The following is a 25,579-nucleotide window of genomic DNA, read 5'->3' as shown; positions in this document are numbered from 1 at the left end:
TCAAAAGTGGGTGATCCTGGAACAAGGGGACATGATCTTAAAATTAGAGCTCGGCCAATCAATTGGCTGGGACAAATACACAAATACACAAATCTCTCCTCCGTAAGGTTATTGACACTGGGAGGCAATTAAAGGTTTTGGGACCGGGTAAACAGGTTATTCGTTTTGACTGAGTGTTAATGATCTGGAACAATGGCAGGAAATTAGGAGTTAAAGTACACCTTAGCCAGGGTCCAATGGAAAGAAAGATTTGTACAGCAACTTTCACAATCACAGCATGTCCCAAATATCTTTAAAGTCAATAAAGTACGTCCAAAATACAAACCCGGTTCTAATGTGGGAAACATTAGGGGAGGCGATGGCGTAGTGGTATTATTGCTAGACCATTAATCTTAATTATTAAATATTAATCTCAGCTAATGTTCTGGGGACCTGGGTTCGAATCCTGCCACGGCAGATGGTGGAATTTGAATTCGATAAAAAATATCTGGAATTAAGAATCTACTGATGACCATGGAACCATTGTCGATTGTCAGAAAAACCCATCTGGTTCACTAATGTCCTTTGGGGAAGGAAATCTGCCATCCTTACCTGGTCTGGCCTACACGTGACTCCAGAGCCACAGCAATGTGGTTGACTCTCTGAAATGGCTTAGCAAGCTGCTCGGTTCAAGGGCAACTAGGGGTGGGCCATAAATGCTGGCCAGCCGGCGACACTCAAGTATAAAGAATAAACACCGGAGCTTATTTGCGCACAGCAAGATCCCACAAACGGCATGGTGTTCAGAACATTTTAGAAACTGTTTTAGAGATGTTGATCGTGACACCAGGGAGGACTCTCTGTTCCTCTTCCAATTAATGACGTGGAATCTTTTATATCCACTGAAGAAAACAGATGGGGTCCAGGTTTAACATTCCAAAGACGGTGCCTCCGACAGTGCAGCACTCCCATGGTGCTGCACCAGAGTGACAGGGCGTATAATGTGGTGAAGTCTCGGGGGTGAGACCATAAACTCACAGACTTCTGACTGAGAAGCTGAGTGGTGAGCCGTGTCTGACACTCAATCTAATTGCTGAGGGATTGAATGGCCTACTCGTGTTCCGATGTTCTTATTCCATGCGTGAAAAAACCCCCAAGGAAACTTTTGCAATGGAAAACAATGGCGCCTGAATTGATTTTAAAACGTTTTATTCGAATGGGGATTTTGGATGAAAAATTTGTCGCCTGTGTTCTTTGAAGCAGCTACCAGTCTCATTAGCTCTCCAAAGTTGTGGAACTGTTTCTTGTCCCCCGTGTTATCCATCTCTTTGAATGTTATTTACCTAACTCACAAGTTTTCAGTGTAACTGTTTCGCTGGTGGGGAACTTGCCTCCTGCGCCATGCCTTTCTGGAACTTTACCCTCAGATACTGCTCAAACAATGGGGAGGCAGAATATATAAGATGAACCATAATCATATAGAATAGTGGATGGATCACACTCACAGGTAATAATGCTCACCTGATGAAGGAGCATTGCTCTGAAAGTTCGTGATTCCAAATAAACCTGTTGGACTTTAACCTGGTGTTGTGAGACTTCTTACTATGCTTACCCCAGTCCAACGCCGGCATCTCCACATCAAGCAGAGGAAGATTGAGAAGGCATAATGCCGGCATTCTGAATTGGGAAGTGTTTTAATAGAGTGAATAAGCAGGAACTGTTTCCAATGGCAGGAAGGTTGGTAACCAGAGGACACAGATTTAAGACGATTGGCCAAAGAACTGGAGGTGACAGGGGGGAGAATTCCTTTTAGGCAGCGAGGGATTTGGATCTGGAATGCTTTCCCTGAGCGAGTGGTGGAGGCAGGTTCAACTGAGGTCTTCAAAGGAGAATTAGATCGTTACCTGAAAAGATATTTTCAGGGGAGAAGGTGGGGAAATGGGGCTTGGCCCTTGCAGAGAGCTGGCACAGACACGATGGGCCGAATGGCCACCTCCCGTGCTATAGTTCCGTCATTGGGAAAAAGCAGGGGAGCCCAACGGTGGGAAGCTTTTTCCCCAGGTCGGTGGTGACGTTCACGAGGGGGTCATAGGTTCAAGGTGAAGGGGGGGGGGAGGTTTAACACAGATATCAGAAGGACGTATTTTACACAGAGGGTGGTGGGGGCCTGGAATGCGCTGCCGGGCAAAGTGGTGGAGGCGGACACACTGGGAATGTTTAAGACTTATCTAGATAGCCACATGAATGGAGTGGGAATGGAGGGATACAAAAGAATGGTCTAGTTTGGACCAGGGAACGGCGCGGGCTTGGAGGGCCGAAGGGCCTGTTGCTGTGCTGTATTGTTCTTTGTTCTTAATTGGATTTCTGTTTCAAATCGTCTCCTGCGTTATACAATTCTCGTTCATTGCGATGCCAGTCTTTTCCCACATGCAATTTTGCACGTTAATTGTGGCTCCCTCACTAATTTTGTTCAAATTTGAAACACCTCACTATAACAATCTGCACCAAATAAAGACTTATACAGTTCAGAAGAAATTCTACAGAGGGAATGCTTTCTGGAAGTATATGCAAAAGAATTATCGATGAACACTTATTACTGATGACACAGCTCACTACAGATGCAGACCTGAAGCGTCAGCCCACATTGCTGTGCTACCTCGGGTTCTGACTGATAGTTCTGATGAGTGCCATATCTTCGTACTCCTGGTTATGCGCCTCTCTGGCCCGGTCGGCACTCAGAGGCACTGCACGTCCTCTGAAATAACTCCGGTGAGATTCCCCTTGGCTTCCGGATGCTTCTTCAGGATTGAGTTTGCTCCCAGGGGGTTTGCGACCAAGAAATAGGAGAGTCTGGAATGAATTTCAGTTGCAGTGTCAGTACAGTGCTGAATATCAGACCCCTGACTTCTCGCTGCCTTATCCAGCATAAGAACATCAAACAAAATATACACATATTTACGGCATGACTTGCTGTAGAGGGAGGGCAGTGAAGGGTCACCAAAGTTAAAGTTTATTTATTAGTGTCACAATTAGGCTTACATTAACACTGCAATGAAGTTACTGTGAAAATCCCCCAGTCGCCACACTCCAGCGCCTGTTCGGGTACACTGAGGGAGAATTTAGCACGGCCAATGCACCTTAACCAGCACGTCTTTCAGACTGTGGGAGGAAACCGGAGCACCCGGAGGAAACCCACGCACATACAGGGAGAACGTACAGACTCCACACAGACGGTAACCCAAGGCAGGAGTCAAACCCGGGTCTCTGGCGCTGTGAGGCAGTAGTGCTAACCACTGTGCCACTGTGCTGCCCAGTCTGATCCTATGAGCAGAGATTGAGGAGGCCAGGCCTTTACTCTCTAGAGTTTAGAAGAATGAGAGGTGATCTCATTGAGACATACAAAGTTCTTACAGGCTGGACAGGGTAGCTGAGGGGAGGATGTTTCCCTTGGCTGGGTTAGGGGTGAGGGGTGGGGAGGAAGTCTAGAATAAGTGGCAGACCATTTAGGACTGAACATAGAACATAGAACATTTGTTATTGCAATGGAGAGGGATAGGGCCGTACGGCAGGGCAAGGTTTACAATTGGGGGAGGGGTAATTATGATGCGATTAGGCAAGAGTTAGGGGGCATAAGTTGGGAACAGAAACTGTCAGAGAAAGGAACTAATGAAAAGTGGAACTTTTTCAAGGAACAAATACTGGATGTCCTTGATAGGTATGTTCCTGTCAGGCAGGGAGGAAATGGCCGAGTGAGGGAACCATGGTTCACGAAAGAGGTGGAATGTCTTGTGAAAAGGAAGAGGGAAGCTTATGTAGGGATGAGGAAACAAGGTTCAGATGGCTCGATTGAGGGTTACAAGTTAGCAAGGAATGAGCTGAAAAAGGGGCTTAGGAGAGCTAGGAGGGGACATGAGAAGTCCTTGGCGGGTCGGATCAAGGAAAACCCCAAGGCTTTTTACTCTTATGTGAGGAATAAAAGAATGACCAGGGTGAGGTTAGGGCCGGTCAAGGACAGTAGTGGGAACTTGTGTATGGAGGCAGTAGAGATAGGCGAGGTGATGAATGAATACTTTTCTTCAGTGTTCACCAAGGAGAGGGGCCATGTTTTTGAGGAAGAGAAGGTGTTACAGGCTAATAGGCTGGAGGAAATAGATGTTCGGAGGGAGGATGTCTTGGCAGTTTTGAATAAACTGAAGGTCGATAAGTCCCCTGGGCCTGATGAAATGTATCCTAGGATTCTGTGGGAGGCAAGGGATTGCAGAGATTGCAGAGCCTTTGGCGTTGATCTTTGGGTCCTCGCTGTCCACGGGGATGGTGCCAGAGGACTGGAGAATGGCGAATGTTGTTCCTCTGTTTAAGAAAGGGAATAGAAATGACCCTGGTAATTATAGACCGGTTAGTCTTACTTCGGTGGTTGGTAAATTGATGGAAAGGGTCCTTAGGGATGGGATTTACGACCATTTAGAAAGATGCGGATTAATCCGAGATAGTCAGCACGGATTCGTGAAGGGCAAGTCGTGCCTCACAAATTTGATAGAATTTTTTGAGGAGGTAACTAAGTGTGTTGATGAAGGTAGGGCAGTTGATGTCATATACATGGATTTTAGTAAGGCGTTTGATAAGGTCCCCCATGGTCGGCTTATGATGAAAGTGAGGAGGTGTGGGATAGACGGAAAGTTGGCCGATTGGATAGGTAACTGGCTGTCTGACCGAAGACAGAGGGTGGTGGTCGATGGAAAATTTTCGGATTGGAGGCAGGTTGCTAGCGGTGTGCCGCAGGGATCAGTGCTTGGTCCTCTGCTCTTTGTGATTTTTATTAATGACTTAGAGGAGGGGGCTGAAGGGTGGATCAGTAAATTTGCTGATGACACCAAGATTGGTGGAGTAGTGGATGAGGTGGAGGGCTGTTGTAGGCTGCAAAGAGACATAGATAGGATGCAAAGCTGGGCTGAAAAATGGCAAATGGAGTTTAACCCTGTTAAATGTGAGGTGATTCATTTTGGTAGGACAAATTTAAATGTGGATTACAGGGTCAAAGGTAGGGTTCTGAAGACTGTGGAGGAACAGAGAGATCTTGGGGTCCATATCCACAGATCTCTAAAGGTTGCCACTCAAGTGGATAGAGCTGTGAAGAAGGCCTATAGTGTGTTAGCTTTTATTAACAGGGGGTTGGAGTTTAAGAGCCGTGGGGTTATGCTGCAACTGTACAGGACCTTGGTGAGACCACATTTGGAATATTGTGTGCAGTTCTGGTCACCTCACTATAAGAAGGATGTGGAAGCGCTGGAAAGAGTGCAGAGGAGATTTACCAGGATGCTGCCTGGTTTGGAGGGTAGGTCATATGAGGAAAGGTTGAGGGAGCTAGGGCTGTTCTCTCTGGAGCGGAGGAGGCTGAGGGGAGACTTAATAGAGGTGTATAAAATGATGAAGGGGATAGATAGAGTGAACGTTCAAAGACTATTTCCTCGGGTGGATGGAGCTGTTACAAGGGGGCATAACTATAGGGTTCGTGGTGGGAGATACAGGACGGATATCAGAGGTAGGTTCTTCACGCAGAGAGTGGTTGGGGTGTGGAATGGACTGCCTGCAGTGATAGTGGAGTCAGACACTTTAGGAACATTTAAGCGGTTATTGGATAGGCACATGGAGCACACCAGGATGATAGGGAGTGGGATAGCTTGATCTTGGTTTCAGATAAAGCTCGGCACAACATCGTGGGCCGAAGGGCCTGTTCTGTGCTGTACTGTTCTATGTTCTATGTTCTATGTAACATTACAGCGCAGTACAGGCCCTTCGGCCCTCAATGTTGCGCCGACCTGTGAAACCAATCTAAAGCCCATCTAACCTACACTATTCCAATATCATCCATATGTTTATCCAATGACCCTTTAAATGTCCTTAATGTTGACGAGTCCACTACTGCTGCAGGCAGGGCATTCCACGCCCTTACTACTCTCTGAGTAAAGAACCTACCTCTGACATCTGTCCTATATCTATCACCCCTCAATTTAAAGCTATGTCCCCTCGTGCTAGCCATCACCATCCGAGGAAAAAGGCTCTCACTGTCCACCCTATCTAATCCTCTGATCATCTTGTATGCCTCTATTAAGTCACCTCTTAACCTTCTTCTCTCTGACGAAAACAGCCTCAAGTCACTCAGCCTTTCCTCATAAGACCTTCCCACCATACCAGGCAACATCCTGGTAAATCTCCTCTGCACCCTTTCCAATGCTTCCACATCCTTCCTATAATGCGGCGACCAGAACTGTACGCAATACTCCAAGTGGGGCCGCACCAGAGTTTTGTACAGCTGCAACATGACATCATGGCTCCGAAACTCAATCCCTCTACCAATAAAAGCTAACACACTGTACGCCTTCTTAACAACCCTATCAACCTTGGTGCCAACTTTCAGGGATCTATGCACATGGACACCGAGATCTCTCTGCTCATCCACACTGCCAAGTATCTTACCATTAGCCCAGTACTCTGTATTCTTGCTACTCCTTCCAAAGTGAATCACCTCACATTTTTCCACCTTAAACTCCATTTTCCACCTCTCAGCCCAGCTCTGCAGCTTATCTATGTCCCTCTGTAACCTGCAACATCCTTCCTCACTGTCCACAACTCCACCGACTTTAGTGTCATCCGCAAATTTACTAACACAGCCTTCTACGCCCTCATCCAGGTCATTTATAAAAATGACAAACAGCAGTGGCCCCAAAACAGATCCTTGCAGTACACCACTCGTAACTGAACTCCAGGATGAACATTTCCCATCAACCACCACCCTCTGCCTTCTTACAGCTGGCCAATTTCTGATCCAAACCGCTAAATCACCCTCAATCCCATGCCTCCGTATTTTCTGCAATAGCTTACCGTGGGGAACCTTATCAAACACTTTACTGAAATCCATATACACCACATCAACTGCTTTACCCTCATCCACCTCTTTGGTCACCTTCTCAAGATGTGGAATTTCTTCAGTCAGAGGGTGGTGAATGTTTGGAATGCTCAATCCACAGGGCTGTGGAAACCCAGTCATTAGTATCTCCAAGATAGAGATCGATACATTTCTAGACATTAAAGATATTGGGAGCGATTCTCCCAAAAGAATTCTAAGTCTCAAATTCGGGTAAAAACTGGAGTAAATCTTGCTGTTTTTTTCAGCGGCAGTTTCAAGAAGAATCTCGCACACTCTGTGCACTGCAGAGCGGCACAGTGGCACAGTGGTTAGCAGGTTAGCACTGCTGCCTCACAGCACCTGGGACCCCGGGTTTGATTCCGGCCTTGGGTCACTGTCTGTGTGGAGTTTGCACGTTCTCCCCATGTTTGCGTGGGTTTCCTCTGGGTGCTCTGGTTTCCTCCCGCAGTCCAAAGATGTGTAGGTTAGGTGGATTGGCCAGGCTAAATTGACCCTTAGTGTCAGGGGGATTATCAGGGTAAATTAGGGATACAGGAAAAGAGCCTGGGTGGGATTGCGGTGGGTACAGACTTGATGGACTGAATGGCCTCCTTCTGTCTAAAAGGCTTGATATGTTCTTATGATGTTTCTCTGTCCGTTAATTGAGAGGAGGCATTAACACATTTTTATAAAAATCAACTTAAAATAGTGAGAAAGGCAATGTCACATCTGTTTTAATTGCAAAGTTAATTTCAGCTACGCATCTTTCAATTTCTATAAGAATAGAGCCTTGTGTATTTTATATATACCATTTGTTGCACTCACTTTCACGCACTGTATTTTACGTATACCAAAGATCTTGCGTGGCATTGCTCTTGAACAGTCTAATGTCTACAGGGGAGTTCAGATCTTTAGCACTTACCTTTGCCCGTCTCTTTAAGACTATTCCTCTGGCCGCTCTCTCTCGATGCGGAAGTGGTCAATAGCAGCAGATCTGGGCAAAGTTTAGCTGTGGGCAAGCTCTGAGGTCAATGTGAGGACAGGAACTAGTAAATGAAAGGCTTCAGGGCAGAAATCTGGTGAAATGATTAGCTTTCTCTTTCCTTGAAGAGTATTTTGCATTGCAAAAAAAAGTGTGTTGTGTGGGCTGTGAGGGCGCATGGCGAGGATTTTTCGATTCGTTTCTTTTCCCATCACTTACCTAGGCTACACAGGCTCTGGGCAATGACAGAGAGAAATCTAATGAGTCAGATTAATTGGCTAAAGAATTAGAGGTGAGATGATATTTTAATGCAGCGACTTGGAATGAGCTGCCAGAGAACATGCTGGAAGCAGGTAGAATGGTAACTTTCAAAAGAGAATTGAATAAATACTTCGAATCATAGAATCCCTACAGTGCAGAAGGAGGCCATTTGGCCCATCCAAATTTTTAGTTTAAGTTTATTTCTTAGCGTCACAAGTGGGCTTACATTACATGTGGTGATCAAACACCATTAAGGGTCAAATAAAGGGCGGCACGGTGGCACAGTGGTTAGCACTGCTGCCTCACAGTGCCAGGGACCTGGGTTTGATTCCCGGCTTGGGTCACTGTCTGTGCGGAGTCTGCACGTTCTCCCCGTGTCTGCGTGGGTTTCCTCCGGGTGCTCCGGTTTCCTCCCACAGTCCGAAAGACGTGCTGGTTAGAGGTGCGTTAGCCGTGCTAAATTCTCCCTCAGTGTACCTGAACAGGCGCCAGAATGTGGTAACGAGGGGATTTTCACAGTAACTTCATTGCAGTGTTAATGTAAGCCTACTTGTGACACTAATAAATAAACTTTAAACTTTATAAACTTTTTAACACTGCAATGAAGCTACTGTGAAAATCCCCCAGTCGCCAGACTCCGGCCCCTGTTCAGGTACACTGAGGGAGATATTTAGCACGGCCAATGCACCCTAACCAGCACGTCTTTCGGGAGAATAGCAAATGCAGCAGTCAATTTGCGCACAGCGAGATCCCAAAAACAGCAATGCGACAATGACCAGATTATCTGTTTTATTGTATTCATTCGTGGGACATGAACGTCGCTGGCTGGCCAGCATTTATTGCCCATCCCTAGTTGCCTGAGGGCAGTTGAGTGTCAACCACATTGCTGTGGCTCTGGAGTCACATGTAGGCCAGACCGGGTAAGGACAGCAGAATTCCTTCCCTCAAGGACATTAGTGAACCAGATGGGTTTTTCCGGCAATCGACAATGGTTTCATGGTCATCAGTAGATTCTTAACTTCAGATATTTTTTATTGAATTCAAATTCCACCATCTGCCGTGGCGGGATTCGAACCCAGTTCCCCAGAACCATGGAATACAATGTGGGAAAGTGTGAGGTTATGCACTTTGGTATGAAGAATAGAGATGGGGACTATTTTCTAAATGGGGAAAGGCTTCGGAAATCTGAAGCACAAAGGGACTTGGGAGTCCTGTTCAGAACTCTCTTAAGGTTAACATGCAGGTTCAGCTGGCAGTTAGGAGGCCAAATTCAATGTTAGCATTCATTTCTAGAGGGCTAGAATACAAGAGCAGCGATGTGCTGCTGAGGCAGTATAAGGCTCTGGTCAGACCCCATTTGGAGTATTGTGAGCAGTTTTGGGCCCCATACCTAGGGAAGGATGTGCTGGCCTTGGAGGGGGTCCAGAGGAGGTTCACAAGAATGATCCCAGGAATGAAGAGCTTGTCGTATGAGGAACGGTTGAGGACTCTGGGTCTGTACTCGATGGAGTTTAGAAGGATGAGGGGGTATCTAATTGAAACTTACAGAATACTGAGAGGCCGAGATAGAATGGATTTGGAGAAGATGTTTCTACTAGTGGGAAAGATTAGAACTCGAGGGCACAACCCCAGAGTGAAGGGACGCTCCTTTAAAACTGAGATGAGGAGGTATTTCTTCAGCCAGAGGGTGGTGAATCTGTGGCACTCATTGCCACAGAAGGCTGTGGAAGCCAGGTCATTGGGTGCCTTTAAGACAGAGATAGATAGGTTCTTGATCAATAAAGGGATCAAGGGTTACGAGGAGAAGGCAGGAGAATCATATCAGCCATGGTTGGATGGCGGAGCAGACTCGATGGGCCGAATGGCCTAATTCTGCTCCTATATCTGATGGTCTTATTAGCTGAGTTTCTGGATTAATGTCTGGGCCATTACCCCCCCCATGTGATGTTGATTGAGGGATAAGTATTGGGCAGGGCCCAAGGGAGAACTCCCCTGATCTCCTTCAAAATGGTTTCACGGGATCATCCACCCGAGTAGGCAGGTTGGGCCCTCAGTTTAACTCCTTGATGAAAAGACAGCTCCTCCAACAGTGTAGCACTCGCTTGGTACTCAACTGGAGGGTCATCCGTGATTTTTGTGCTCAGGCCCTCGGATGGGACTTAAACCGAGAGCCTTGTAGGCGGTACAGTGGCTAGCACTGCTGCCTCGCAGTGCCAGGGACCCAGGTTCGATTCCCGGTTTGGGTCACTGTCTGTGCCGAGTCTACACGTTTCTCCGTGTCTGTGTGGGTTTCCTCCGGGTGCTCCGGTTTCCTCCCACAGTCCGAAAGACATGCTGGTTAGGTGCATTGGTCATGCTAAATTCTCCCTCAGTGTACCCGAGTACCGGAGTGTGGCCTCTGGGGAATTCTCACAGTAACTTCATTGCAGTGTTAATGTAAGCCTACTTGTGACACTAATCAATAAACTTTAAACTTTGTGATTCAAAGGTAAGAATGCTACCCAGTGAACCACTAACAGCTAAACGGGCTGTTACTGTGCTGTGAATCCTATTATGGGCATTGACCCATGTCGACTATATCCCCTGATAGCCATGATGTGGAGATGTCGGTGTTGGACTGGGGTGGGCACAGTAAGAAGTCTCACAACACCAAGTTAAAGTCCAACAGGTTTATTTGGTAGCATGAGCTTTCGGAGCACTGCTCCCTCATCAAGTGAGTCAATGAAGTTATTGTGAAAATCCCCCAGTCACCACACTCCGGCGCCTGTTCGGGTACACTACGGGAGAATTTAGCATGGCCAATGCACCTAACCAGCACATCTTTCGGGAGTATAGGAAACGCAGCAGTCAATTTGCACACAGCAAGTTCCCAAAAACAACAATGTGACAATGACCAGATTATCTGTATTATTGTATTCATTTGTGGGACATGTGCATCGCTGGCTGGCTTACATTTATTGCCCATCCCTAGTTGCCTGAGGGCAGTTGAGAGTCAACCACATTGCTGTAGTTGGGACTGGGACTGGGACTTCTTTCTCTGGAGCATAGGGGGCTGAGGGGTGATCTTAAAGAGGTCTATAAAATAATGAGGGGCACAGATCAGCTAGAAAGTTAATATCTTTTCCCAAAGGTAGGGGAGTGTAAAACTAGAGTGCATAGGTTTAAGGTGAGAGGGGAGAGATACAAAAGGGTCCAGAGGGGCAATTTTTTCACACAGAGGGTGGTGAGTGTCTGGAACAAGCTGCCAGAAGTAGTAGTAGAGATGGGTACAATTTTGTCTTTTAAAAAGCATTTAGATAGTTACATGAGTAAGATGGGAATAGAGGGATATGGGCCAAATGCGGGCAATTAGGATTAGCTTAGGGGTTTAAAAAAAAAGGGTGGCATGGACAAGTTGGGCCGAAGGGCCTGTTTCCATGCTGTAAATCTCTATGACTTTACATTGCTGTGGCTCACTCACCTGATGAAGGGGCAGTGCTCCGAAAGCTCATGCTACCAAATAAACCTGTTGGACTTTAACCTGGTGTTGTGAGACTTCCCCTGATAGCAACCCATGAATGCTTGACCACACTATGAACAATTGCAATAATAATTTGTTTTAAATTACTCACACCGAGCACCACCGTCGTTAGAGTGACAGCGAGGCTATAGATTAAAATGACTGAGAATCCAATGTTGTGCCATATCTGTTGGGAGGCCTTCGATGTCTCACATGCATTTGGCTCTGAAAATAAATTGTAAGACATTTTAGCAGCAGCAGAAAATGGCATTAGGCCCCAAAAGCCTGCCTTTCCAATAGACAACCCTTCCAAACCCATGTTTCTGTCCTAGAAGAATGATGTGGAGATGCCGGCGTTGGACTGGGGTAAACACAGTAAGAGTTTTAACAACACCAGGTTAAAGTCCAACAGGTTTATTTGGTAGCTACCTAGAAGAATGGGACAGCAGGTGCAATGGAGTGTAATTTTGTGCGGAGTCTGCACGTTCTCCCTGTGTCTGCGTAGGTTTCCTCCGGGTGCTCCGGTTTCCTCCCACACTCCAAAGATGTGCAGGTTAGGTGGATTGGCCGTGCTAAATTGCATCCTTATTATGTCCAAAGATGTGTAGGTTAAGAGGGATTAGTGGGGTAAATTAGTGGGGTTACGGGGAGAGGGTGGGAGGTGGGCCTGGGTAAGATGCTCTGTCAGAGAGTTGGTGCAGACTCGATGGGCCGAATGGGCCTCTTCTGCACTGTAGGGATCCTATGATTTCTATGGGAACACCGCCACCTGCAAGATTCCCTCCAAGCCACTCACCATCCTGACTTGGAAAAATATCAGCCGTTCCTTCACTGTTGCTAGTCAAAATCCCTCCCTAACAGCACTGTGGGTGTACCTGCACCTCCTGGTCTGCAGCAGTTCAAGAAGGGAGCTCACCGCCACCTTCTGAAGGGCAATTAGGGATGGGTAATAAGGCCTTGTCGGTGACGTTTACATCCCAGAGGTGAGCTAAAAACCCTATCCTCCTGACTATCCCCCTCAATTGTTATATAAGTGATGAGGCGTTCACCTTCTTTCTCTGTCCACAGACCTGTGCTGAGTATTTCCAGCATTTCCTATCTTTATCGCAGATTTCCAACATCTGCAGTGTTTTGCCCTTAACCTCCTCAACCAGTCTGCTTCACCAGCTGCCCTCAGCTCATAAATCCGCTATTGTGTTGATTTTGGCTGGAGTGAATCACCTTGAATTTCCACCTTTTAACTTCCCCCTTTTTAATTTGGTATTTGAGTCTTTGACCACAGAATCATAGAAATCCTATAGTGCAGAAGGAGGCCATTTGGCCCATTGAGTCTGCACTGACAACAACCCTACCTAACCCTTATCCCTGTAACCCCACACATTTACCCTGCTAATCCCTCTAACATTTGCATCTTGGGACACTAAGGGGCAAGTTCAGAAGGAGACCATTTATCCCACTGTGCCACCGTGTCACTCTATCATATTGGAGAATTGAGTTTTAAACATCTAATGTAACCGTGGGAACTTCAGTTGGTTTACCCCGAGGTCCCCGCTGTAGAAGAAACAGATTCAATTTCCTTAATCCTTCCCCTGCAACTTAATATTTTGGTATGCTCGTGAGGTTTTTTTTGATATGTCACATTGTGGAACTGTTAAGACCTTGGTTCCATCAATCCAAAAACCCATCCCATCTGATAGACCAGGCAGTTCATCAAGATCTCTGTTGGTAACTATAATAGGGGTGGCACGGTGGCACAATGGTTAGCACATCTGCCTCACAGCGCCAGGGACCTGGATTTGATTCCCAGTTTGAGTCACTGTCTGTGAGGAGTCTTCACATTCTTCCTGTGTCTGCATGGATTTCCTCCGGGTGCTCCAGTTTCCTCCCACAGCCCAAAGACATGCTGGTTAGTTGCATTGGCCGTGCTAAATTCTCCCTCAGTGTACCCAAACAGGCACCGGAGTGTGGCACTAGGGAATTTTCAAAGTAACTTCATCGCAGTGTTAATGTAAGCCTCCTTGTGACTGATAAATAAACTTAAAAAACTTTAAACTTTAAACTCCAGGAGTTGGCTGTGAAGGAACCGTGTTTTATTGCACGGATTAAAATAAACAATAATCCTGTGGTGAACACAACAGGTCCCAACCGGGACTTAAAGGACCTCTCAGGGTCTTGCTTTATATAGAGCTTTGTATATGAACTCCACCTGGTGGGCTAATTACCAGTCCTCTGGGAGCTCGTATTCAACAAGCCCAACTGGGAGGTCAATTAATGATTCTCTATGCAGATCATGGGGGTTATCACAGTAACATCCCATCTGCCAACTTCTCTTCCATCAAGTTTTAAGTTTATTTATTATTGTCACAAGTAGGCTTACATTAACACTGCAATGAAGTGACTGTGAAAATCCCCAAGTCGCCACATTCCAGCACCTATTTGGGGACACTGAGGGAGAATTTAGCACGGCCAATACGCTTAACCAGCACGTCTTTCAGACTGTGGGAGGAAACCGGAGCGTCCGGAGGAAACCCACCCAGACATGGGGAGAACGTGCAAATTCCGCACAGACAGTGACCCGAGCCGGAAATCGAACCTGGGTCCCTGGCGCTGTGAGGCAGCAGTGCTAACCACTGTGCCACCATGCCGCCCAACTATATAGCACTATATAGATTTATCAGACATAAAACATACGTTAAATAAACCCACAAAGGATGTCATTAAGAGACAATTGCGTCTGTTTTACTCACCGCGCACAGTTAATTGAGTTCCTTCTCCATATTCACTCATGTGAGGAGGAGGTAGAGAGACTGCTACTTCGCAGACATAAAGTCCAGAGTCCATCACTGTCAGGTTGTTTATGACCAGGACGTTATAGAAGTTGGAGAGATTGCCACAAACGTATAGGCGGCCATCTTGACTAGACAGGGAATCGGAGTCTGTCGAGAAGGTCAGGATTGGTCTGTCCCGCTCCTCTCCAGTGTACCAGTACATGTCCGTGTGCTCAGGGGCACCGTTGTGATGGTGCGCCTCGCAAGCAATCGTGGCTGTCATTCCCACTGACGCGGTGATTTCTCTGGGATGCTGGGACACCGTAATTTTGCTTTCGTAACCTGAGACGGTGTGGAGTGAGAGGTGAAAGGAAGCAACAATGATAAGTTAAGTAAAGTTTATTTATTAGTGTCACAAGTAAGGCTTACATTAACACTGCAATGAAGTTACTGTGAAAATGCCCTAGTCGCCACACTCCTGCGCCTGTTCGGGTCAATGCACCCAACCAGCACATCTTTCAAACTGTGGGAGGAAACTGGAGGAAACCCATACAGACACGGGGAGAATGTGCAAACTCCGCATGGACAGTGACCCAAGCCGGGAATTGAACCCAGGCCCCTGGTGCTGTGAGGCAGCAGTGCTAACCACCGTGTCACCATGCCGTCCCACTGAACTTTCAGTATTTCCAATCTCCTGTGTTCAACAGTAACCAATGGACAATGGCCAATACCTACATTCATTGAATCATAGAATCTACAGTGCAGAAGGAGGTCATTTGGCCAATCGAGCCTGCACCGACCACAATATCATTCAGGTCCCATCCCCATAACCCCACTTATTTACCCTCCTAATCCCCTGACACTAAGGGGCAATTTACCATGGCCAATCAACCTAATCCGCACATCTTTGGACTACATATTGTCATCTACACACAGTCTTAAGGAAGAAAGGAAGACCTTGCATTTATATAGCACCTTTCACCACCTCAGGACATCTCACGGTGCTTTACAGTCAATGAGATACTTTATGAAATGTCTTCCCTGCCACGGTGCAGCAGCCAGTTTGCACACAGATACCTCCCTCGAACAGTAACCTGACAACGTGACAATCTGTTTTATCTCTGGAACTAAAAGTTACTGTTCAAAAATAAGGGCTCGCCCACTTAAGACAGGGAGTCGTGAGTCTTGGAAACATAGAAGATAGAAGCAGGAGTAGGTCGTTTGGCCCTTCGAGCCGGTTCTGCCTTTCAAAGGAGCAGAGATGTCTTGCTGCAATCATGCAGGGCCTTGGTGAGGCCACACTTGGAGTATTGTGTGCATGTTAGCTCTCCTTATCTGAGGAAGGATGTCCTTGCGATAGCGGGAGTGCAGCGAAGCTTTACCAGGCTGATTCCGGGGATGGCGGGAGTGAAGTATGAGGAGAGATTGAGTCGGTTAGGATTATATTCACTGGAGTTTAGAAGAATGAGAGAGAGGGGGGGGGGGGGGGATCTCCGGAACTTTGAGTAAATTTAAGGAAGAGGTGGTTTTTAATTCGTAAGGGTTTGAAGGGCAGGATGGTGGAATTCAGGCCAAGATGAGATCAGCCATGATCGCACTCACCCTCCTAGTTCTTATGATTCTTATGAGCTCAGAAACCTATAAATTCTAACAGGACTAGACAGGGTAGATGCAGGGAGGATGTTCCCGATGGCGCAGGTGTTCAGAACCAGGGGCCATAGTTAAAGGATACAGAGTGAACCATGTAGAACTGAAATGAGGAGAAATTTCTTCACCCAGAGAGTGGTGAGCCTGTGGAATTTTCTACCATAGAAAGCAGTTGAGGCCAAAACATTGTGGGTGGAATTTTCCCAATAAAATGTCTAAGGGGGATTCTTTGGGCCTGCTAGCTCCTGGCAAGAATTGCAATGGCCCACAGAACATGGGGGTTCACCGTTGACCTCAGGATGGTCACCGTTGACAGGATGGGGTATTGCGGCTGGGCTGGCCCCTTCCTGCCCTGGCAGACCTGAAGATCAACATCTGCTAGTGCCAGAATTTGTTGCCCATCCCTAGTTGCCCGAGGGCAGTTGAGAGTCAACCACATTGCTGTGGCTCTGGAGCCACATGTAGGCCAGACCGGGTAAGGACGGCAGATTTCCTTCCCTAAAAGACATCAGTGAACCAGATGGGATTTTTCCGACAATCGACAATGGTTTCATGGTAGATTCTTAATTCCAGATTTTTAAAAATTGAATTCAAATTCCATCATCTGCCGTGGCGGGATTCGAACCCGGGTCCCCAGAACATCAGTTGAGTTGCTGGATTGATGATCTCGAGATAATACCGCCAGGCCATCGCCTCATCAGTAAGAATATTTTTTCTCACCTTCAGATGTTTGAGTCAGATCTATAGAACACATATTGCAAATAACCTCTCGTGTCTATCTAGGGCACTCAGCAGAAAGAAGAGCTTGCTTTTCAGAAAGCACCTCTGCCGCAGAGTCATTCAGTGAGACTAACTTGTTCTCTCGTAGTTAGAATCCATGGTGAAATGGAACAAGTGACAATAATCTTGCCATTAGTTGTGATGCCACCATTGAAGACAATCAGAGGCTGTAGAATTACACAAGCCAGGAGATTCTTTCAAAGATAAAAATACAATACTGTGGATGCTGGAAATCTGAAATAAAAACAAAAAATGCTGGAAAATCTCAGCAGGTCTGTCAGCATAGAATCGTAGAATCCCTGTAGTGCAGAAAGAGGCCATTCGGCCCATCGAGCCTGCACCGACAACAATCCCACCCAGGCCCTATCCCCGTAACCCCACATATTTACCCCACTAATCCCTCTAACCTATGCATCCCGGGGCATTAAGGGTCAATTTAGCATGGCCAATCCACCTAACCCGCACATCTTTGGACTGTGGGAGGAAACCGGAGCACCCGGAGGAAACCCATGCAGACACGGGGGAGAACGTGCAAACTCCACATAGACAGTCACCCAAGCCGGGAATCGAACCTGGGTTCCTGGTTGCTGTGAGGCAACAGTGCATCTGTGGAAAGTGGACATGGTCAATGTTTCGAGTCTGGATGACCCTTTGTCAGAGCTTTGATAGAGCTAGCCAATCAACACCACAGCCCCAACTCTTTTCCTCAGCCCTGTATATTATTCCTTTGCAAGTAATAATCCAGTTCACAGGTTAGCCTTGAATCTGCTTCTGCCACCTTTTCAGACTGCACATTGCAGATCACCACAGCTCACGATGATGAAGAAAAAACTCCCACATACTTCCATCACTTTTCTTTTTTTAAGACAAAGCTTTTGCCTAAGTCTCTCGCTGAAAGCAACCTGACAGTAAAATCCTACCTGATGACTGATTCAGTAATAAAACATATTACTGGCAGCACGGTGGCACAGTTAGCACTGCTGCCTCACAACACCAGGGACCCAGGTTCAATTCCGGCCTCGGGTGACTGTCTGTGTGGAGACTGCACGTTCTCCCCGTGTCTGCGTGGGTTTCCTCCGGGTGCTCCAGTTTCCTCCCACACTCCAAAGATGTGTGGTTTAGGTTGACTGGCCATGCTAACTTGCCCCCAGTGCCAGGGGGATTAGCAGGGTAAATGTGTGGGGCTACGGGGACATGGCCTGGGTGGGATTGTGGTCGGAGCAGACTCGATGGACCGAATGGCCTCCTTTTGCACTGTAGGGATTCGATGGTACAGAAGATGGCTGGAATTGACTGCATGTGCTAATCTAGTTCCTCTGTGAGTCACCAGAACCAATAATTGCTTCAGTTTAAACCAGCCCCCTCCCCCAGGACCTGGTCACACCATCAGAGGCCATTATTTCAATTCATTTTGAAAGATTATTTGAACAGGTTAAAATGATCAGGAAAAGTACTTGAGTTGTTATAATGATAACCTTTTGTGGATAATTTATCCATTCAAAGTCTCGGCGGGGAGTGGGGGATGGTTTTAATTTTGTCAGTTCTGGCTGTTAAACTTACTTTTAATTAATAAATTATTAAAATGATGAATGAGAGGTTTAGGAAATTTAATCCAATCAACATCTCACAGGGGAAGATTATTCAAACCTTTATAGCTAAGGGCACTACGGAAAAAAGATCTTAATGATCTAGTTTTATGACACCTCTTACGATATGATGGATATCTTCGGGAGGGAGTTGGACTGATTCTGGACTGGGGCAGAGAGAGCGTCACATAAAATGTCTTTATTGATAACACTTGATCCGTGATTGATTTCCTGGACTGGTTATAATTTTTTTAAAAATTCATGGGAGTAACTAGCTGGGCCAGCATTTATTGCCCATTCCTCATTGCCCTTGAACTGAGTGTCTCGCTAGGCCATTTCAGAGGGTAGTTGAGAGTCAACCACATTGCTGTGACTCTGGAGTCACATGTAGGCCAGACCAGGTAAGGGCGACAGATTTCCAGTTGGGGTTATGGGAATAATTGGCTAGCTCTCTCAGAGCTCTGACGAAGGGTCATCCAGACTCGAAACATTGGCTCTGTCCTCTCTCCACAAGACTTTAGTGAACTAATCATAGAAATAGAATCATAAAATCCCCACAGTACAGAATTAGGCCATTTGGCCCATCAAGTCTGTAACGACCACAATCCCAACTAGGCCCTATTCCCGTAACCCCACACATTTACCCTGCTAATCCCCCTGACACTAGGGTCAATTTAGCATGGCCAATCAAGCTAACCCATACATCTTTGGACTGTGGGAGGAAACCAGAGCACTCAGAGGAAACCCACGCAGACACGGGGAGAATACACAAACTCCACACAGTCAGTGACCCAAGCCAGGAATCGAACCCAGGTCCCTGGCGCTGTGAGGCAGCAGTGCTAACCACTATGCCGCCAAGGGGACAAACTTTTCCCTTTGGCAGAAGCATCGAAGCACAGAGTTCAGGTGATTGGCCAAAGGAGCAATGGCAACATACAGGATAGGGCGGGGGAGAGGGCCTGGGTAAGATACTCTGTTGGCAAGTCAGCGCAGACTCGATGGGCCAACTGGTCCCTTCTGCACTGTAGGGATTCTATGATTCTATGAGGAAAAAGGTTTTTACGCTCCTCCGGAACAGCCCTATCCCCATAACCCCCCTATCCCCGTAACCCCGCACACTCAGCATGGCTAATCCATCTAACCCGCACATCTTTGGACCGTGGGAGGAAAATGGAGCACCCGGAGGAAACCCACGCAGACACGGGGTGAATGTGCAAACTCCACACCGATAATGACCCGAGGCCAGGATTGAACCCAGGTCAGCAAAGTCAACGCATCGAGTGGTTGGCATCTGGAACGCACTGCCCGAGGGTGAGCCGGAGACAGATTCAGTTGAGATCTTCGAAAGGGAATTGGATCATTAACTGAGGAGAAAAAGATTTACAGGGCTACAGGGAGAAAGCAGGGGGGCTGAATTAGCCAAGTCGCTCTTGTAGAGGGCAGTCACAGACATGACTCTATGTTGTCCTAAGATTGGAACGATACAGAGAAGATTAGCGTGGCTCTACGCAAGCTCGATATGTAAATTTGTGAAGCAATCTGTATTTTTAACAGCGGCCAGTGGGGATTTTAACCGTTGTAATCATTCTCTGTTTCCGTGAACCAGCCGCAGATTTCAGCAGTTATAACACTAAGGTTATTTTGTGAAGAGCTGCCAATATTGACAGAACAAAAATAAACACTAATCTATGAATGGCTCACCTTTCGCTAACACTTTTCCTGACTGTCTTGATTCAATGTCTTGTAATACCACCCAAGACTGAACCTGCAGCAGCAAGGTCCCACCCTTGCACCGTACTGCAATCTCTCGCTGCATACACAGGCTCAGGTTTCCTCTCTACCCAAGCAGTTCAGAAATAACTCAGCTCCGGGTATTTGTCACCCTGTGAGCTAATCGACCATGCTAAAATGCTGCCCGTCCACGCACTGAAACCCAAGTGTTACCATAGTATCCCGACAGTGCAGATGGAGGCCATTTGCCCCATCGTTTCTGCACCCACTCTCCTCCGGAACAGCCCTATCCCCGTAACCCCGCACACTCAGCATGGCTAATCCATCTAACCCGCACATCTTTGGACCGTGGGAGGAAAATGGAGCACCCGGAGGAAACCCACGCAGACACGGGGTGAACGTGCAAACTCCGCACTGATAATGACCCGAGGCCAGAATTGAACCCAGGTCAGCAAAGAACAAAGGAAATTATAGCACAGGAACAGATCCTTTGGCCCTCCAAGCCTGCACCGACCATGCTGCCCGACAGAACTAAAGCTCCCTACCATTCCGGATACCATCTCCCTCTATTCCCCTCCTATTCATGTATTTGTCAAGACGCCCCTTAAAAGTCACTACCGCATCTGCTTCCACTACCTCCTCCGGCCGTGTAAAAAACTTGCCTCGCACATTGATGCGCGATATAACTCACGAGGCTAGAGGTACTCGGGGAAATAAAGGCTTTTATTGACTACAACAATAGAGCTACCATATATAATACGCGATCCCAGACTAAAGGGTCCCAGACAGAGCAGTGACCTTTATACCTCTCCCAGGAGGCGGAGCCCGACTGGGATGTACCACAAGAACTATATTACAGGTAGAACAGCCCAACCCTAACCCCAACAGTAACATGTAGAACAGCCCAACCCTAACCCCAACAGTAACATATATACAGACTCATAGTACTGGCCAGACCCTGGCTCAGTACTACCTGGTGGGAACCAACAATGGTTCACCACACACATCTTCTTTAAACCTTGCCCCTCACACCTTAAACCTATGCCTCCTAGTAATTGACTCTTCCACCCTGGGAAAAAGCTACTGACTATCCAACGCTGATGCTGTGAGGCAGCAGTGCTAACCACATCAGATTTTAATGCATTTCCTGTAATCCAGCCACAGTAATTGTGACTTTGCATGATGGGAAATCATTCATTCCATCCGACACCTCTTGTCATTTTGACTTCTGTTGACTTTAATTAGTGCTAAACGTGAGGCTAGAGATTCGCTCTCACCCCGTTTTACAACTGGCAGGAAAGCTACCCTAATGTTTTACGAGATGTAATCTTACTTTGATTCATAAGTGATACATTTGGAAGTAAATCGGCTTTCTTTGCTTTTAGAAAACCATTATTATCTCGATGGCCAAGCTATTTTTTATCAAGTGTAAGACATGATGACACCTATACTATTTTAGTTCAAATTCCGAAATGTCGCTTGTCAAATAAATATCGCCATATTTGCACATCTAAATTATGAGTTTAATGGAACGAGAATTTAAATTTGCTCAGTTCAACAGCAACACAGTTTTAAATTCAGTGTGAATTTAAGTTTAGCACGATTTGAAATTTATAGTGGATTTAAATTTATTGTGGATGTCACACGGATTTAAATTGACTTGAATTTCAATTTTCGGGTGAATTTAAAATAGTTAGAAATTTAAATTACTGTATTTGCCACAAATCTATTTCAGATGAATTATTTTTGTAAGGTGCAGCAGCGTTGGGCAGCATTAAATATTCCATTAACTTATCTTTCTGGGAGGTACAGTGGCACAGTGGTTAGCACTGCTGCCTCACAGCGCCAAGGACCCGGGTTCAATTCCTGGCTTGGATGACTGTTCGTGTGGTGTTTGCACGTTCTCCCAGCGTCTGCGTGGGTTCCCTCCGGGTGTTCCAGTTTCCTCCTACAGTCCAAAGATGTGCCGGTTCGGCGCATTGGCCATGATAAATTGACCCTTAGTGTCCCAGGATACGTAGGTTCAGAGGATTAGCCATGGTAAATGTGTGAGGTTACAGGGCTAGGGCAGAGGAGCGAGCCTAGCTAGAACACTCTTTCCAAGGTCAGTGCAGATCCGATGGGCTGAATGGTCTCCTTCTGCACTGTAGGGATTCTATTGAGTTTAAGAAAAAAATCCTGCAACTGAGATGTTTGACTTCCAACCACCACAAGCATCTTAAGAGTACATTTTTCAGTCTCTCATGTGTTCCTCCCTCTGAATGTTTTAAAATTTCTGTAAAGCACCAAGAGAACTTGAGCCACATCGAGGTTTGTTAATGTCTTGTCAGTAATATTGTTAAGATTAAGAGAAACTGTTGATATGTGTTAATTGTCTTTGAGCACATATTAATGGGGACAGCTGGGACACCGGGCTTTGTGTGAGGAGAGCTGTGATTCTCTAGCACGGGAATTGAACTCACAACCTTGGTATTATTAGCACGACGCTCTAACCATCTGATCTAACCAGACGTGGACAGGAGAGGTGTGAGACCAAACAAACCAATAAACTCTCTCAATAAAGAAAAGTTCCACATCTTGGTTCAGCTTCAACAACCGGCTTGGCTCCCGTTAACATGGGTCTCATTCTGCTCTTTATATTTTGGCTACTCTCCCTGGTTCTGTTTGAACTCAGTCACCCTTATTTGTGAACCTATATCAGCTCCTGGTCTTCCAATCATCAGAAGCGCCTCTTCTTTATTTTGTCACCTTGTTTGAAATGCCTCATCCCATTTATCTGTAAAACGTCCCCCACTCCTACAACCCTCGCCCCCAATGCTCATTGCTCCAACTCCAGCTCCCAATGCAGAAGAACGACCAGCAACGCCTCCGCTTTCTCAGGAGGCTAAGGAAATTTGGCATGTCCGCTACGACTCTCACCAACATTTACAGATGCATTATAGAAAGCATTCTTTCTGGTTGTATCACAGCTTGGTACGGCTCCTGCTCTGACCAAGACCACAAGAAACTACAAAAGGTTGTGAATGTAGCCCAATCCATCACGCAAACCAGCCTCCCATCCATTGACTCTGTCTACACTTCCTCTTGTCCTGGAAAAGCAGCCAGCATAATCAAGGACCCTACGCAGCCCGGACATTCTCTCTTCCACCTTCTTCCATCGGGAAAAAAGATACAAAAGTCTGAGATCACGTACCAACTGACTCAAAAACAGCTTCTTTCCTGCTGCCATCAAACCTTCGAACGGACCTACCTTATATTAAGTTGATCTTTCTCTACACCCTAGCTATGACTGCAACACTACATTCTGCAATCTCTCATTTCCTTTTCTATGAAGGGTATGCTTTGTCTGTATAGTGTGCAAGAAACAATACTTTTCACTGTATGTTAATGCATGTGACAATAATTAATCAAATCAAAATTAAATCAGAAAGCTTTCGTGTCACCATTCATCGCTATTCCTTCAGCAAGCAAGCTCCAAATCTCTGGAATTCCTTCCCTAAATTTCACTGCCTCTCCTGCTCCCCCTCCTCCCTTTAGAACCTCCTTAAATCCCATCTTATGTATTTGATCACCCTTCCTAACCTATCCTTCTGTGTGTGACTCCCCATTCCCCTCACACCTCTGTGAAGTGTTTTGGGATGAATTCAACATTAAAGGTTTCAATAACTATAATCTGCTACTCAAGTAAAGACAGCCAAAGAAAATAACATGAAAAAATTAAAGGTTGATTTTGACAGCACCCCTTTAATTCTAAAAGGGTAACAACGATACATGCATTTACATCAAGAGGTTTAGGGATATTATAGAAACATAGAAACATAGAAGATAGGAGCAGGAGGAGGCCATTCAGCCCTTCGAGCCTGCTCCACCATTCATCACGATCATGGCTGATCGTCCAACTCAATAGCCTAATCCTGCTTTCTCCCCATAACCTTTGATCCCATTCACCCCAAGTGCTATATCCAGCCGCCTCTTGAATACATTCAATGTTTTGGCATCAACTACTTCCTGTGGTAATGAATTCCACAGGCTCACCACTCTTTGGGTGAAGAAATGTCTCCTCAACTCCGTCCTAAATGGTCTACCCTGAATCCTCAGACTGTGTTCCACAGTTCTGGACTCCCCCACCATTGGGAATATCCTCCCTGCATCTACCCTGTCTAGTCCTGTTAGAATTTTATAAGTCTCTATGAAATCCCCCCTCATTCGTCTGAACTCCAGCGAAAACAATCCTAACCCAGTCAACCTCTCCTCATACATCAGTCCCGCCATCCCCGGAATCAGCCTGGTAAACCTTCGCTGCGCTCCCTCGAGAGCAAGAACGTCTTTCCTCAGGAAAGGAGACCAAAACTGCACACAATATTCTAGGTGTGGCCTTATATTATTTAAAAACGTATCAAGTTAATTAAATAAAATATTAATAAAGTAGCGCTTGTATCATCAAACATTTTTATTTACATCTAAGGTTATTCCTACTTGGTATAGGTTAAATTGAAAAAAACCTTCTAATTTTGAAATGTTTGATTTAATAATATCCCGATATATTCTATGACTTATTCCATTAAATCAATTCCGTGAGTTACTGTTGGTGTTTGGTGACTTATTGCGTGGGCAAGCAGAAAAAAGAGTTATTTATACAGACAAAATTGAAGTACCAAGCAGTATAACAAACAGAATAATGAAAAAACGACGCATTATAATGCAAGGCAATACACACGAAAGGTCGTCATTTAAACTCCCAGGCGCGTTCATTATAAGCAAAGATATTTTTGAGAGACAGGTAAGTGTATTTAATGAAGGCAAGGCTATCTTTTTAATACTTAATTTACCAGGTTGCTCTGTGACATAGGAACATTCATCCCCCTCGAGGCTCTACTACCATCATTTAGACATTGACTAACATTCCAATTCCATCACCTCTCTCTGCCTGAAAGTTCCTATTCTCAGTTCCACAGCTGACAGCGCGACCGAGATCAGGAATTCGCCACTGATTGGGGCAAGGTGGCACAGTGGTTAGCACTGTTGCCTCACAGCGCCGGGGATCCGGGTTCGATTCCCGGGCTTGGGTCACTGTCTGTGTGGAGTTTGCGCATTCTCCCTGTGTCTGCGTGGGTTTTCCCTGGGTGCACCGGTTTCCTCCCACGGTCTGAAAGACATGCTGGTTAGGCGCATTGTCCGTGCTAAATTCTCCCTCAGTGTTACCTGAACAGGCGCCGGATGTGGCGAGTAGGGGATTTTGACAGTAACTTCATTGCAGTGTTAATGTAAGTCTACTTATGGCACTAATGAAAAAATTTAACAAAAATAAATGCGTGCCAACATTCCGGGGCATGGCAGGCTGGGTTACTTGTTGCCATCTGTACTTCCCTACCATGGCATAACAAACAAACTGGATAGATCTATTACAGATGCATAATGCTGCAAGAAAATTTGATTTGATTT

At 46.2% G+C, this 25,579-nt stretch overlaps 1 non-coding gene and 1 gene segment (V, D, J or C); one reads left to right on the top strand and one right to left on the bottom strand.

The window, feature by feature from the left end:
* Nucleotides 1-2,242: 2,242 nt before the first annotated feature.
* Nucleotides 2,243-25,579, bottom strand: part of LOC144499910 (Ig kappa chain V-III region MOPC 321-like) — a 46,736-nt gene continuing 23,399 nt past the window's right edge. Inside the window, 3 exon segments of the V gene segment in view lie at nucleotides 2,243-2,829; nucleotides 11,738-11,850; nucleotides 14,373-14,735. Of these exon segments, the coding sequence occupies nucleotides 2,632-2,829; nucleotides 11,738-11,850; nucleotides 14,373-14,735 (674 nt within the window).
* On the top strand, nucleotides 19,851-19,955 carry LOC144500147 (U6 spliceosomal RNA). Its single transcript, XR_013498935.1, has one exon. It is a non-coding gene; the product is annotated as a U6 spliceosomal RNA (small nuclear RNA).

The sequence above is a fragment of the Mustelus asterias genome, chromosome 10 (genome assembly GCF_964213995.1).
Source record: "Mustelus asterias chromosome 10, sMusAst1.hap1.1, whole genome shotgun sequence".
In the NCBI taxonomy this organism is placed as follows: domain Eukaryota; kingdom Metazoa; phylum Chordata; class Chondrichthyes; order Carcharhiniformes; family Triakidae; genus Mustelus; species Mustelus asterias.
This window is presented reverse-complemented; position numbering and strand designations above follow the sequence as displayed.